This window comes from Epinephelus lanceolatus, chromosome 17, assembly GCF_041903045.1.
Source record: "Epinephelus lanceolatus isolate andai-2023 chromosome 17, ASM4190304v1, whole genome shotgun sequence".
NCBI lineage: Eukaryota > Metazoa > Chordata > Actinopteri > Perciformes > Serranidae > Epinephelus > Epinephelus lanceolatus.
The window spans coordinates 18,266,702-18,282,355 of NC_135750.1; the positions used below are offsets into that span (position 1 = coordinate 18,266,702).

General features: G+C 38.9%; 3 protein-coding genes across 3 annotated transcripts; 2 read left to right on the forward strand and 1 right to left on the reverse strand.

The window, feature by feature from the left end:
• Nucleotides 1-29: 29 nt before the first annotated feature.
• Nucleotides 30-3,393, forward strand: LOC117248550 (glutathione S-transferase omega-1-like). The gene is made up of 6 exons (XM_033613740.2): nucleotides 30-194; nucleotides 1,746-1,854; nucleotides 1,965-2,187; nucleotides 2,289-2,390; nucleotides 2,562-2,668; nucleotides 2,939-3,393. Exons 1-6 carry the CDS (start codon nucleotides 167-169, stop codon nucleotides 3,087-3,089), a joined length of 720 nt encoding a protein of 239 aa, XP_033469631.1. The 5' UTR covers nucleotides 30-166; the 3' UTR covers nucleotides 3,090-3,393.
• On the reverse strand, nucleotides 3,227-10,592 carry itprip (inositol 1,4,5-trisphosphate receptor interacting protein). Its single transcript, XM_033613739.2, has 2 exons — nucleotides 10,455-10,592; nucleotides 3,227-6,730 (listed from the first exon to the last, which is right to left on the reverse strand). Exon 2 carries the CDS (start codon nucleotides 6,661-6,663, stop codon nucleotides 5,029-5,031), a length of 1,635 nt encoding a protein of 544 aa, XP_033469630.2. The 5' UTR covers nucleotides 6,664-6,730; nucleotides 10,455-10,592; the 3' UTR covers nucleotides 3,227-5,028.
• A 2,371-nt stretch (nucleotides 10,593-12,963) lies between these two features.
• Nucleotides 12,964-15,654, forward strand: LOC117248764 (cholesterol 25-hydroxylase-like protein). The gene has a single exon (XM_033614017.2). It carries the CDS (start codon nucleotides 13,261-13,263, stop codon nucleotides 14,068-14,070), a length of 810 nt encoding a protein of 269 aa, XP_033469908.1. The 5' UTR covers nucleotides 12,964-13,260; the 3' UTR covers nucleotides 14,071-15,654.

Below are 15,654 nucleotides of genomic sequence, written 5' to 3' on the forward strand. Positions count from 1 at the left end.
TATTTTATTCGTCACTCCCATACCGGAAGTATGGTACATATTAAATAATTCAGCCACACACCGCTGTGTACTGTTTGTTTTGTTCTCTTCTCGGTCACTCACAGACTTGAGTCCCAGTTCGTGCCAAAGTTTCACGCTGATTTCATTCACCACCTTAAGTGTCAACATGTCTACAGAGAAGTGTTTCGCCAAAGGTAAGTGGCACAGCAGTTACTCGGCTCACTGAAAAAGCATCTTGCAGGTCATTTTTTTGCTAGCAAGCTAAAGTACGATTAGCATGGCTGTTACTCTTATTTCACTTCCTAAAATCTGTCACGTGCAATTCATAAGTGTATATGCGCTCACTTTCATGTCCACTGAATGCAGTGCTTTTTTAAAACCTGAAACTGATCTTTACATGCTGTCCGTGTTCGCCTTCCCATTGATTTCCTCCATTGTGACATGCTGTCACATGCCTGAAGCGGTGAGGAATGCAATGTTTCTGCACAGTCATGATGACTAGGCATTATATAATCTGCTCAACTCACTACGTATGGCTTACAGTCATAGATAAGATGTCTTGCAAAGAGTCCATAACCAACCCCTTTTTACCTCGAGTATTAATTATACCTGTATTACCCGTACAGGCAGCATACTGCGACCCCCTGTGGATACCCTGATGGCATGCAGTTGTGAAGACTATATATATCTGAGTACTGATATTATAAGTAACTAATTTGTTTTCAGTGCACATGAGAAAGCGTAAAATAGGTCAAACAACTAAATAAAACAGTCAATGAAATAAAAATCAAGAGGATGTCTTTGTTTATAAATAGGTTTTAAGGAAGTGACTTACTGACCAAAGTTTAGGCCATAAATGCTGTGAAAGCACATTTATAAACATGTGTTTTTAAGTTAGATAAGGAACTCTTTGAAGTCTGATCTCATCAGGGAGGTTGTTGGTTTTCAGCCTAGATTGTGGAATGGCCAGCAAAGTCTAAACAGAGGACCTCGGGTTACAGAGGTGAGATGTACTTAGGTGCTAGTCCAGAGCGAGCCTTAAGGATCATCAATAATATCTCAAAATTAATTCTAAAATCTACTGGAAGCCAATGAAGAGAAGCCCAAATGAGAGTTACATGCTCTCTTTTTTGGTTTTGGTCTTAAAATAAATAAAATCATGGATGACAATCTCTAGATTTCTACGGGATAGAATTGAGCTAATCTTGGAGAGTCTCCTTAGCTGCAGAGAACGTGGTGTGACTTTAAGGATGAAGTTCAAACATACAGCTTTATACTTGTGAAAGAAGCAAATTAATAAACTGAGATTATTTACTCCAGTTAGAGTAGTAGTACTACAATGTAAGGATACTCCCCTACTTTGTAACAATGCATCATATGTTATAAAAAGATCATACATTTGGTATGTAAAACATTAATTCATAAAGAAACTTGTAACTGTTGCTGACGGATACATTTTTATTTAGTACATTTTTTTCCATTTGAGGTTGAAGTAGGAAGTATGAAATGAAAACACTGAATCTTAAAAATGTATTAAGGTTCCAGTAAGTTTCTCTTATAAACTTGACTAGATTTGTAATTTGTGACAGCTGTGATTTTCAGATGTGAAGGACAATGCTTTAGTGCAAAAAAGGACAGTAACAGAAGTAAATATAAATAATTGTTTACATTCAGGCAACATAAAGCAACGTGCTCTCCTAGTAGCACTTTGTCATGTATGGAAATTGCTTTTTTTTTTCTTTCAGGAAGTGCTGCACCCGGTCCAGTGCCCAGCGACCACATCAGACTTTACAGCATGAGATTCTGCCCCTTCGCCCACAGGACCAGATTAGTGCTGAGTGCCAAAGGGATCAAGTAAAGACACATTTCATTATATTTTATTTCAAACTACAGCATTACTAATACAGTAACATGAAATTCCTGTAATCTCTACTTCTGATTAAAGAACCTGTCTTGTTTTCCAGGCATGACACCATCAACATTAATCTGAAAAACAAACCTGAATGGTTCCTTGAGAAGAATCCTCTTGGCCTTGTCCCAACACTCGAGACTACCGCTGGCGAGGTGATATACGAGTCCCCCATCACCTGTGACTACCTGGATGAAGTTTACCCCGAGAAGAAGCTGCTTCCCTCCTCTCCTTTTGGTAAAGCTCAGCAGAGGATGATGCTGGAGCATTTTTCCAAGGTATTTTATACATGAAGACTTCCTAAATCTAGGGGATTTATTTGGTACCCTTGTCTTTTGTTACTATCAAATAATCATATGAATGCCACTGTTTCCTTCAGGTAACACCATACTTCTACAAGATTCCAATGGGGAGAAGGAATGGTGACGATGTCTCAGCACTTGAAGCTGAACTTAAAGAGAAGTTTGCCAAATTAAATGAGGTAGGTTGCAGAGTCACATGCGCTGGTTTCTTCACATATTCACAAAATGTGTTTTGGTAAAGTCAAAATTGTCCCAGGAAATTGTCAAAAATAATGAGTAAAGTGTCCGTCTTTTAAAACTGTACCTGGTTAAATTACAGTGTTTTATACAATGCAATGTTTATTTTTCAGGACCTGGTTAATAAGAAGACCAAGTTCTTTGCTGGTGACTCCATCACAATGATCGACTACATGATGTGGCCGTGGTTCGAGAGGCTGGAGATCTTTGAACTCAAACAGTGAGTAATAATCTCTCAGGACATTTAAAAATAAATACATTTTATTTATGGAAGCATTACAAAACATTCATGGACACCACAGAGAGGAGCAAAAGGTACAAATATTAGGTACAGTACAAAAGGAAGACAATGAAGAGCAGGGAATCTCACCTGAACAGAGCATTTAAGTATTCTCATGACATCTGATAAGTCATATTTCATGAGGACGACTTGTGTTCATGTGCTGTAATTTGGTTCAGGTGACTGATTTGATTCCCGTTGTCTTTTCAGCTGCCTTGACGGCACACCTGAGCTGAAGAAGTGGACAGAGCGCATGTTGGAGGACGCAGCTGTCAAAGCCACCATGCACAGTTTGGACACGTACAAGGCCTTCTACAAGACTTACATCGAGGGGAAACCCGACTACGACTATGGCCTGTAGAAAAGAAGTGAGCAAATCCCAAAACCTTAAACCGTCCCATATGTTAAATCCTACATATTTTTTGTTTATGGTTATTTTGGAGTCATGTCTGTTCTTCTAGATTTGATGTACAAGGAAAACATACTGTAGCAATGCCATGAAATGGGACACAGTAAGAAAGTTTTTATTGGACATTTAAAACTTTTTTTGTTATTTAAAAAAGACATATGAACCATAATGGGAATGAGGTACAGTGACGTCAGTATGACTCAAGGTGTTTTCAATGATGCGGCACTTTTTCTAATAAAAATTGTAGAAGTAATGACTCGGGCCTGAATCATGATTTTCTGTTTGTGTCATAATTAACAAAATACTATATTATTCGAACTGGAGACAACTGGACAACAGTAGAAATTATCAGGGAAGAAAATAAGAAAGTAAAACTTTGCTTCAAACAAAGAAATTGGAAGAAAAAAAAAAACCACTGAACATTACAAAGTGTGATAGCTGCCATCAGATATGCAACAGTATGAATGAAAATAAACACATTGCTATACTGTTTGGTAAACAGGGTGGTGCAGGAATGAGTCAGAAAGTCTGGAAATGAGTTTGCATTTTTGTACATCTGGTTCACTCGTCTCGAAATCGATGATTTTAATCCATTATATTCATGTACGCTAAACAACATATTAGCTGTTGCATGTGTGTGACAGAGTGACAGAGAAAGGGAAGAGAAGGTGAAAGGTGGGCTATTGTGGCAATAAATAACCTGGAATGCTGCAGGTCGGGCCACATCACTAGATATAAATCAAGTGCTTAACTGCAGTTAGCGGCTTCAGATAACCATCTGCAATTTGTCTCACTTGTTCCTTTTCCTCACTGGGCTGCCAATTTAATGCTCAAAGCAGGGGTTGGTAACTGCACCGAGAACATTGGCCTCATTTCTCTCTAACACTTGCCACCTCCTTTCAATTTGCTCCACCATTTTAGCAGTGAAGAAAAACAAATGTCGAAGCACTCAAATATTGATTTAGATGTTGATTACTATGGCACGATTGAAGCTTCAAAGCATGCAGGTCAGCCCTTGTCATTGCCCCGAACACAGCTTTACAACCTCGTGGTGATGGTGACATTGAGGTCCTGTGATAGTGGTTCAGTTTGTTCATAGTCTAACGTTTGCTGTTCACTTTGGGCAAATGCATTTATGCTTTAAATTAAGAAAAATTGTTGTTCATTTGTGAAGATGATATTGCTGAACCAAAGGTGTAAGCAACTTTTGGTTGCCATAGAGCTTATCTTCTGCAATAATCCAAAATCCAGTGGTGAAATCGCATTGGCTTTTGGCGAGCAAAACCAGGGCGACGCTAAAAAAGGTCATACCTGCACCACTCTATTATTTCCTGTTTATACCGGTATAGTATGAGAGGTATTTCTGTTAAAATATTTGCACAACTGACAAAAGTGCTGTCTTTTTTTCATATAAATGGTAAATTGCATTTCTAAAATGATCATCATTCATTTAACTACATGTTGCTGCTTCTTTGAAAAGTAGAGGAATACCTACTGAAAATCTCTTCGCCAGGTTACATCTATAAAACAAGCAATATGACTTGCAAGCTTCAGAAGGAGTCCTACAGACTGAATTTCAAATACCTCCTGCATTGGTAAACCATAAACCCATCAAATCTGGTAGGAAACATTTTGCAACTAGATTTTCCGAACAACAGAGCCCAGTGTTAACATTCTGTTATTCTTTTGTTGGAGTCCCTTACACTGAAGAAAGCAGCTGCAGCATAAACCACTACATGTCAAGATATCAGCCGTAACTAAAATAACTGCACCTTTTCGTTTGAGTACTTGTGTATCTGGTGTAACTATTACTTACACTATTCTTAGTAACATTGAATGGTACTTTAAGATCTGCTAGTGCTTTAGCCATGATAAGAAACATAGCCAAAGCTCACAAACTGTCGTCGAAGCTGTGGTGTAAACCTCCGTTTGATAAGTGAGGTGTGTACTCTTGTATGAGCACAGGTGCATTTCTCAACATCTCGTGAAAATGCCTGACTGTTGCAGCATGAAGCTCCCTCTGCAACACCAGAGGCCGGAACAGATTGATGGGCTCCGCTTTGCAAATGATCTCAGGAACCTGCACGACCTCTGGAACTTTACTGTTCCCAACCAGAACGTGATGAAGTCTCTTTTCCTGTAGGCTCCTCTGCAAGAAGCTGAGCACATCCCGCAGCCTGTGCTCCATACTCTCGATGCCCCACGCAGAGGGCCTTTTACTCAGCAACAAGTGCAGCAGAGCAGTCTTTAAATGATAATTAGTCAGGGCAGTTTTCCCTGTGAGCCCTGTCTGCTTTCTGTGTAGGAAAGTCACAATCTGAAGGCAGTGCAAATGACAGGAATTTTGCGGTAGGCGTTTGGCAAAGTGTTTCAGCAAATTCCTCTCGTAGACGGCAAAAGAAAGGGGCCAGTATGGGTCAGGGGAGCTGTCACAGTCTGATGGGAAGTGTGAGACAAAATAAGCATCTGTATCCTCCAGCTGAACCACAGGTACAATGTTCATTACAATGACTTTCCCTGAACGGAATCGGATCTTCAAAGCACCGGCTGCATCAAGATTGCGAAAAGTGACCTCAAAGTCGTATTTGTGAGAGATGCGTCCCCACGCTTTGGTTACAGAGATCTGAAACCACTTCATGACTTGATCTTTGGCTAAGAAACGTGTGTTCCTGGAGCACAGCAGTTCATCAGGACTGAGGTCCACTTTAGGGGTGTCATCCCTGCTATGCAACAGACACAGCATGTCCTCTCCCAGGTTAGCGGAGCCACAAAGACAGCCCTCCTCGTTCTCCCCAAACCTGGTCACCTTTATCTTGCCGCAGCCCTGCATGTCTGGAGGAATGTCACTGGAGGGACTGCACCACAGGTGGAACTGGAAGGAGTACGGATCTGGAGGCGAGAAAGGCACCATAAGGTCGCATGTCAGTGGCTTGCACACCTTCCAGGATTCAAACATGCTTCCAATCCCGACAAAATCCCCGACTTCCATGTCTGCCTCTCTGTCACATACGCTCCGGAGCGACTCCAGCAAGTCATCCGCAAAACCCTCGACAAACTCCCTCACCCTCCAGTTTTCATGGGCTGAAGTGTAGGTGCATTTGTCGCAGAAGTTGCTCAGGACATGCTTATCCAGCACCATTGTCCTGGGCGTGACGGATCCGCTCTCTGAAAACACGTCTTCATCCTCAACTGGCCGGATTTCTGCGTCAGAAGGATCCACCCTGTATATCTCAATAGTGAAGAATATGATGAAAGACAAAGTGCTCCAAAAGTACCAACTGTAACCGTCCTCCAAGCTGGTTTCTTCCTGCTTCGTGTCCAGCTGTGCAAGCTCTTTCTCCAGCTGTGCGAGCTCTTTCTCCAGCCTGGCCTGCTCCAATTCCAGCCTCTCCTCGTGCTCCCGCATGCGAGCCATCAGCACCTCATCCTGCTCCGGGATCGTGGTGTTCTCTTGGGGAAAGAGCAGCGGGTGGTTTAATATGGCAGCGGCCACCACCATACACACTCGTGCAATGGCACCCTGCATCTTCAGCTTGTTTCTAACATGCACATTTAAGCTCCTCGCAGACGCCTGGGCAGCTGCAGCTCAGATCCTGAAACAAAAACAGAAATAGTGGTTTTATTTAGAAGCCAAGTGGATTTCATGTATATAAATGTATGAAAATCATGGTATGTATAAAAAAATCCAGTTATTTCTGTAAAGCACTCCACCCTCAAGGAAAGCACAGATTGTTCCTCTAAATATAGAGTCAGTGGGCTGAGTGACGCACTCGCCCAGTATCAGACTGTGCAACATGAGGGGAGGAAGGAAGATCGGGCCCTTTGGGTGCCCTCCTCTGATAACCCTATTTAGTTACCAACATTGTGCCTGTTAGCATTTTGTCTAAAATAAAATGGATAACTGGAAAGTGTCCAAGTAAAGTGTCAAAGAGAAACAATGTGGAAAAAAACTCTCCTTGACGTTATTATCATCCTTCCCGGACGTCATCAGTTAACCAACAAGTAATGCAATACACTGTACATAAGAGGAAATTACATAAGTGTCTTGCTTCTGTTCCAAGCTTTTAGTACAATTTAAAGAGACAGCTACACACTGCTCTGCTGAGAATCGACTGAATGACTTGTTAATCTTTAAAATAAAAGCATAAAATGTGCGACTTCCTGTGACAAATGAGTGCAACAAGAAACAGGAAGTGCCCGTACATCATGATCTCAGTGTCAGATCATGAACTTATGAGCTGTTCTCTGTCAGACCTGAGCTTTAAAATGTCAGCAGTAATGGCGGGGCAGTAATGGCAGAATATGCGAGGCCACAGAGCCAGGGAAACTTCCCATGACTTACTCACTGGGATGTTTTCCAACACTTACATGGCTCAGTCCATCCAAACAAACATCAGGCCAGACAGAGAGAGGCCTGCGCTGTAGCTCATTAAAAATCAGAGATCAGCTATTGTTACAGAACATGGAGTCAGCATAAACAAAGGCTGGATCCTTACTCACTCACTTCTCCTCAGTGCTGAAACCACTACATAAAAATGCTCTGGTAGAAGAAAAACTCTTTAAGAAGTCAGCAAAATGTTGATATTATTAGATTATTATTATGTATTAATATGTATTCAATGCTTCATATTTTATCATTTTGGTATGAAACACCTTAATCTTTAAAGCAACTACCTACTACAGCTGTCAAATAAAGGAAGTGGAGTTAAAAGTGCAATAATTTTCCTCTTAGAATACATATACGGGAATAAAGAGTACAGTATTTTAGTAGCATTAAATGGACGTAGTCAAGTAAAGTCAGTGGTGTGCAGTAACTATATATGTCAGTTTATTAATTACAGTTATGAGGTATCTGTACTTTATTTAAGTAGCCAAGTTATATACTTCTACTCAACAATATTTTAGTGGTAAATATTATACTTTTCCCTCCACTACATTTATTTTAAAGGAGCACTTCACTTACAAAATGACCATTTATGTATCAGTTAGTCATGCCATGTTACCTTGAATTCATAAGGAAAACTTCTCGCATGCCTCCCCGGAAAACAGCAAACATATTGATTTACTGGTTGATCGGGGGCCGCATTTAACAACAGGAAACCTATATGAAGACATCCTTTTACAAACTTACACAACTCATGCAGTGTAATCCAAGTCTCAATTATCCAGTCGTATGCTCTGTACTTTTCTATCACGCATTTTTTTTACTGAAAACTGTTTATTATTGCCAGACTCCAATACTAAGGTTTTTTTTTTGTGTGTGTGAAAAGGTATGTGTTTGGGAAGTACTGAGCATATGACTGGATATATGAGGATTGGAATATACTGCACGAGTTGTGTGAGAGTTTGGAAACGGATGTTTTAATATAATTTAATTAATTTATAATTTTGTTTTTCACAGCCTCAAATCCATTCTTTTCAATGTAGATGCACAGGCGCACTCAAACGCCAGAGCAACGCCGTCGTGGTGCAAACGCATTCCCAGTTTGGAATGCAGCAGCACACACCGCATGTCATGTGATGAGGAACAACCAATCACAGCAGACAAATATCTTAACCTTCCTCCGTAAATATCAGTCTGTGATAAATATGGAGAAGTTGATCATTTTAGCCCAGGAGAGCCCAGAGCTTTACATCTGTCCCACAGATGATAGGCCTACACACTTATAAACAGCGTCAAGAAGACGATCAGCTCTGCACTCAGAATATCAGGTCAATAGGCTGTACGATGCTTGTTAAGGTTGCTGAACAACTTCAGACTACAACCTGCCGCCCTCTCCTGAATGCTGGCGCAAAAAGGGCACAAGACCACCCAGTGGGAGAACCTCATGTTTTCCAGGCGGTTAAAGATGCAGCATGTGTACGGCCCCAAATCAATACATAAGTCAGTATGTTCAAAGTTTTCCGTGGAGCCATCTGAGGAACAACAAAGTTCTCCTCACAAATTCAAGGTAACACAGCAGCATGACTTACTAATTAACACAAAGTGATTTTGTGGAAGAAGTATTCCTTTAATGGTATAGTTACTTTGCAGATTCAGATAATGAATACAAAATATAATCAACTAATAAACTCTAATGTGTTATTTACTACTAATAAACTACCCAGTAGTGTTTAATTCAGTTCAATTTAATTGTATGTATAAAGCCTAATATCACAAATCACAAGCCTGTAACAGAGTTGATGTGTGATGATTAGAGGAGAAATGGCAGAGCTTAAAGGTCCAGGTGGGGAAAAAAAAACAACAAACAAAACAACAACTCAATCACTTAGGATTTTGCTAAAAGAAGGAAATCACCTGTTGTTTTATATATATATAGATCCCAGGGTTCATTTTTTGTATTAGGGAGCTGTTTAAATGTGTAATATGTGGTAGATTTTATTTTGTTGAACTATTAATATTGTATACAGAATCTGAATCTCACTCTGAGTTATGGTTATCGTTCACAAACTAAAGAAATGAGAGATCATTTTAAATTTTACTGAATATTTGAAGGCAAACTTTTAGGGTGACATGAACTATATCACTTATTTTGTTGCAGTTCTATGCTCTTAAATTATTATTTTTTCCTTCTTTTTTTTTTAAACTAATTAGTCATATCATTAAGAATATTGTTATCGCAAAAATACCCTGAAATATATTATTTTAGGGCCATATTCCGAGTATAAAGTCATTAAAATCAGCTCCATCCTATCAGCTGCAACATTCAAGTGATGTACTCATTAGTGCATCAATAATTATAATCCAGTAATATAGTCTAATGTACATTATTATGAAATTAACCATTCTGCATAATGAGTACTTTAAATACTTTAAGTTTATTAATTTTGTACTAATTTTGAACGCAGGACTTTTACTTGTAGACTAGCAGATAGTTATTGCAGATTCTTTCCCCACTGAGCAAAGTAAAAGTACTTTAAATAAACTTGTACATATTTCCACCACCCCTTAATGACGTGTCTGTGTGCTTGTAGGGTGATGTGGTGTTCACACGTTGCCAACGGTCACCTCCTCGGTTGTCTTAGCAACAAAATAGAGACCCGCTCATCGTGGAAATATCGCGGCAGGAAAACATTATAGCTACCAGACACATGAGTCACTTCACAGCTCACAAACACTGCTCTGTTGTAGGATGCTGTGCAAAGATTTAACGCAAACAACAACTAAAATGTTTACCTTCCAGAAAATATGAGCAACACGCGTCATGTGGGCAACATATCTGCATGTTATCAGCTTAAACTCGCTCATCGTCGATCCACAAGTCTCCAGATGTAAGTTATATGTAAAACATAGGGTGTGAAAAGTTAAAAACCTACCTTTGGGGTGATCTCTGGATGAGTTCATGATGTTAAAGTTGTGTTGCAGGCTCTCCAGTTGAAGCAGCCTCATGTGAACAGCGAGGGAAAATGTTTCTCAGCTCTTGTCTTACACATTTCCTGACTGTGTGCTCCACCCATACACACAGAGACACCGCCCAGCTTCCCCTCTCCAACCCCTAAAATAGGCATTTTGACCTGTCAACAGTAGACTTCCGGTTTCATGATGAATTTAAATGTCATGCATGGAGTGCAAAAAGAGCTTAAATAAGTCTGAACAGCAGAGGTTTTTGACTCTTTAAATTGCACTTGGGCTGCTTTAGCTGTGCAATTTTGATGTGATGTTTATAGATTATCACTGTAATAGTTCAGCTCACAGCTTAACTCACTGCAGAATATGAATTTGATTACAGTACATATGTGTGATATTGCTGGAAATAAGGTATTAGATCCTTATTTAAGTAAAAGTAGGCTACAAATAGCACACTGTAATAAAAATCTATTACAAGTCCTGCACTGAAAATGTTACGTAAATATAAGTGTGTAAGTATCAGTGTGTGTACCCAAGTCACTTGACTTGGGCTCAAGTCAGGCTCAAGTCCAAATTTGACGACTTTAGACTCAAAAAAGATCAATAAAGACTTGCAACTCAACTTGGACTTTAACACCAATGACTCCCGACTTTATTTAGCTTTGTGCTACTTTTATACTACTATTCGTTTCCAGCAAGTCAGCACTTAATTCCCCAGATGATCAACTTTGAATCAATCTGACAGAGTCCTGTCAAGTTGCAGGAGACAACCCAGGAGCGCATTATGACTTGTTTAGGATTGGAAACTCAAAGCTTAGGACTTGGGACTTGAGTGCAAAGACTTGAGACTTACTTGTGACTTGCAAAACAATAACTTGGTCGCACCTCTGGTGAGTTTAGTTAGAAAAATGTACTTAAAGCATTAGGCTAATTATTGTATGCTGTAAAACTTGAATTCTGAAACCCCTAAAAACTTTAACTCAGTTATCAGTGGATGGTGTGCATGAAGGCATTTGTTTGTGATTTTGCTCATTTCTACACTTTTAAGCCTTTTTAACCCTTTATAACCTGAGAAAATTGGCTTCATTTCTTTTTAAAAAAATATGGGAAGAAGCCAATGAGCGACGAAAGTAGAAATAATTGCAAATAATTAGCAAGAAATTAGTAAAAAGAGAAAATTAAGAACAAAAAAAATTGTTAAAAAAGAAGAAAGGTGAAAAAACAAAGAAATGACCACAAAGGAGTGCTTAATTAAAATTTAAAAAAAAGTTAAATTTAAAAATAATATTTTTTAAATTATAATAACACTGTGACATAATTTAAAATAATAATAATAATAATAATAATAATAAATATCGTTTCCCTTGCTTTTTGCTTTTTTCCCTTTTTGAATAATTTCAAAAAAAAAATTTTTTTTTTTTTTTTTCCATATTTGTGTAACATTTCTTACTAAGTTGCTCATTGCCTTTTTTCCCATATTTTTTGAAGAAATCCCACCCATTTGCTCAGGGTTCAAAGCAGCTCAAGAAAAGTGATGTTGCTCCAGGTTTCAAAGGGTTAAACTAAGATGTCGCAAAATGTAAATCAAACCAAAAAACTTTCTAAAATTTTCATCTCTAAAAAACAACCAATTGTATGTTGTAAAACTTGAATTACTAGAAAATCAGTAATTCTGAAACCCCTAAAAACTTTAACTCAGTCATAAGTGGATGGTGTGGATAAAGGCATTTGTTTGTGATACACTTTTAAGCCTTTTTAATAACCTGAGAAAATTGGCTTCATTTCTTTTTTTAAAAAACATGGGAAGAAGCCAATGAGCAGCAGAAGTAGAAATAACCCCAAAAAATTAGCAAAAAATTAGTAAAAAGAGAAAATTGAGAACAAAAAAATTAGTTAAAAAGAAGAGGAAAGAAGGTGAAAAAACAAAGAAATTACCACAAGAGTGCTTAATTTAAAAAAAAATAAATTAAATTTAAAAATAATATTTTTTAAATTATAATGACTCTGTAACATAATTTAAAATAATATTTCCCTTTATGAATAATTTTCTAAATCTTTTTTTTTTTTTTTTTTTTCTAAATTTGTGGAACATTTCTTACTAAGTTGCTCATTGCCTTTTTCCCCATATTTTTTTAAGAAATTCCACCCATTTTCTCAGGGTTCAAAGGTTCAAATACTTGTGAAAAGCGTCTAAAAGCGTCTAAAAGCAGCTCAAGAAAAGTGATGTTGCTCCAGGTTTCAAAGGGTTAAACTAAGATGTTGCAAAAATGTAAATCAAACCAAAAAACTCTCTAAAATTTTCACCTCTAAAAAACAACCAGTTTGGGCCTTGGTGTGGGTCAAATGTTTCATGAAATACCTCAGCTAACTTTAAAAATAACAACACTGTTGATACAATAACAAGAAATATTTACATCCACAAGATGGCGCTTCATGCTTGAGCAAATCAAACTTTCTGAAGTCGACTTGGAGACATTAAACACAGTAAACTGACAGACACTGTTGTATCAACACTGGCACTCCTATGTGGATGCCAACCTAAAACAAATCCACATATTTCCATTGTTTACAAAGTGATGAATTAATATCATGCCATTGTGAACGACTGTCACAGGAGTGGATGAATCTGTCATAAAAACAAATATTTTGTCTGGCAGTGTCTTCAGTGTAACACCCCTCAGGAAATGCTTTTGTGTCTTACGCAACACTTTTCGAGAACCCTGAAATAAGCACAAATGCATAAGTACAGTTACATTTTCGAACACTGCAGCAGAGATGACAAACTCCGAGGGCACAGAGACGCTCCTTCTGCAGGTTCCCTGGGACTGGTTAAGACATCAGAGCTTCCTCGGATCTCCATTCTTCCCAGTCTTCTTCTCTCTGTCAGTTTACCTGAGCTGCTGCTTGCCTTACGTTTGCCTGGATTTGCTCTGTTCCAGACTTACCCTGGTCCATCGATTCAAGATCCAGCCTCAGAGCAAGGTGACATGGGCGATGGCTTGGAGGTGTTTGCGCAAAATTCTCCACAACCATGTGTGTTTCATTTTCCCCCTTTCTGTCATGCACTGGTACTGGAGACCTGTGTTTGCTCCTGCGCTTGCACCTGAGATGCTGAGCGTTGTTAAGGACGTACTGGCCTGCCTCCTCCTGTTCGACATGCAGTACTTTCTGTGGCATCTGCTGCATCACAAGGTGCCCTGGCTCTACCATGTCTTCCATAAGGAGCACCACCTCTACACAGCCACCTTCTCCCTGACGACAGAAAACACAAGCGTGTGGGAGATGCTGAGCCTCACCTTCTTCACAGGCTTGAACCCTGCTCTCCTGGACTGCCATCCACTCACCGAGATGCTCTTCTTCGTCACAAACATGTATCTGTCTGTGGAGGCGCACTCTGGCTATGAATTCCCCTGGTCTCCACATAGACTGGTGCCCTTTGGCCTCTACGGAGGAGCTCAGCATCATGACATACACCACCTAAAATTTAAAGTAAACTATGCGCCATACTTCACACACTGGGACAGACTTTTTGGCACACTGAAGAAAGCACGGAGGAAGTTGGGGAAGACTTTAAAGAGGCCATGATTGTCAGAGTATGTGAAGTATATTTTTATTTCTGCTGTTAGCCTTTAAGAAAAGCAACTCATGAAGAAGACTGACTGATTTAATTTATTTAAAAGACCACTAGAGATACTTAAAAAACTTTTGAGAATGAAACACACCCCCTGTTGTCTGTCATGCTCAAAAAATAGGTTCAAATTTTGGAAAACGTCTGTTTTAATCAAGTCTATATTCTTAATCACAGCAACCTATACGTACATTTTACTTTTACTTACTGTTTTACATCCGGTTGACATTCTTGTTTACATTTAGTTTATCCATTTTTCAATTACTACACTTGTCTACCACTAATGATTGGTATTATTGGTCCGTTTATCTGACTCCTTACACTTTCCCACCACCAATTTGATCATGCAGCATGGAAAACAAGACAGGACACATTCACCCAATGTTTTTGGAGCACTCACTCATATTTTGGTGATGTCACTTAGGTAACAATTTGTTTGCACAGCTGCACCCTAGTTATTACCAGGCTCTGTGGAAGGAAGGAAATCAAATCTAGACTTGTATTTCCATCTGTAAATACAATGTATGAAGACACAAGGTTTGCACTGATACTGATAATCTTGAATCTTCCAACCATGATTATTACCACACCCCAAAAATTAATTAAAATGAGCCATGTTTCTGCAAAAGTCTCTCAGTTCATGCATCATATTTTCTCTCATATTTAAGCAATTTTTCAGTCTAAAACAGAATTCTTTTAAAAATATATTTTATTAGTATTATCCATATCATCGATCAGTAAAAAGGTTTACAAAAAAAGAAAAACTGGCAGCATTTTGTGCCATTTTTGCCAACAAATAGTGACAAAACAAAAAGCTCAGAGATGGGCAAGATGGACAATTTAGGTAGCAACATGGACTGTAAAAATAAGGGACCGAGCTACCCACTGGTTTGTGGACACCCGTTCTGAGCCTCGAGTTCAGCATTACAGTTGTCACCATCTTGTTTTTTGTGGAGCTAGAAGTGACCATATTTGGGCAAGAGGCTGGTGCTGTGGAGGATGGAGGACACTATCAGCAGACAGCCTGTCACTCAAAGTGACCACATCCTAAATTATGTGTAACTTTAGCCTTGATAAAATGTAAACGTCAGAGTAATATAAAAAAAAATCCACCCCCTGTACAGCTGTCGTAAAGGGAGAAATTAACTATTAAGACTCAAATCATTTACATCAGGCTGTAAACATGTTTATTTCTGCTGTAAAGCTGGCTGTTGTAACACCGGGGTCTATGAGGATTGACTGTCGTCTGGAGCCAGCCTCAAGTGGCCGTTCAAAGAACTGCACTTTTTGGCACTTGGTGTTGGCTTCATTTTTCAGCCTTGCTGCTTATGCTCGACATGTTCTCATACAATAGTTTGTATGATATCTAATGAATTAACACCCAATGAATGACGTTACTTACATAACGTAAAGTTACACATAGGTCAGGTTTAGGAAAAGAAACATGGTGATGATGTACCTTAAAATAACTCAAAATTCACTTGAGCCTCGTTTCCACCAAGCAGTCCGGTACAGTTCAGTTCAGTACGTATTTTTATCCA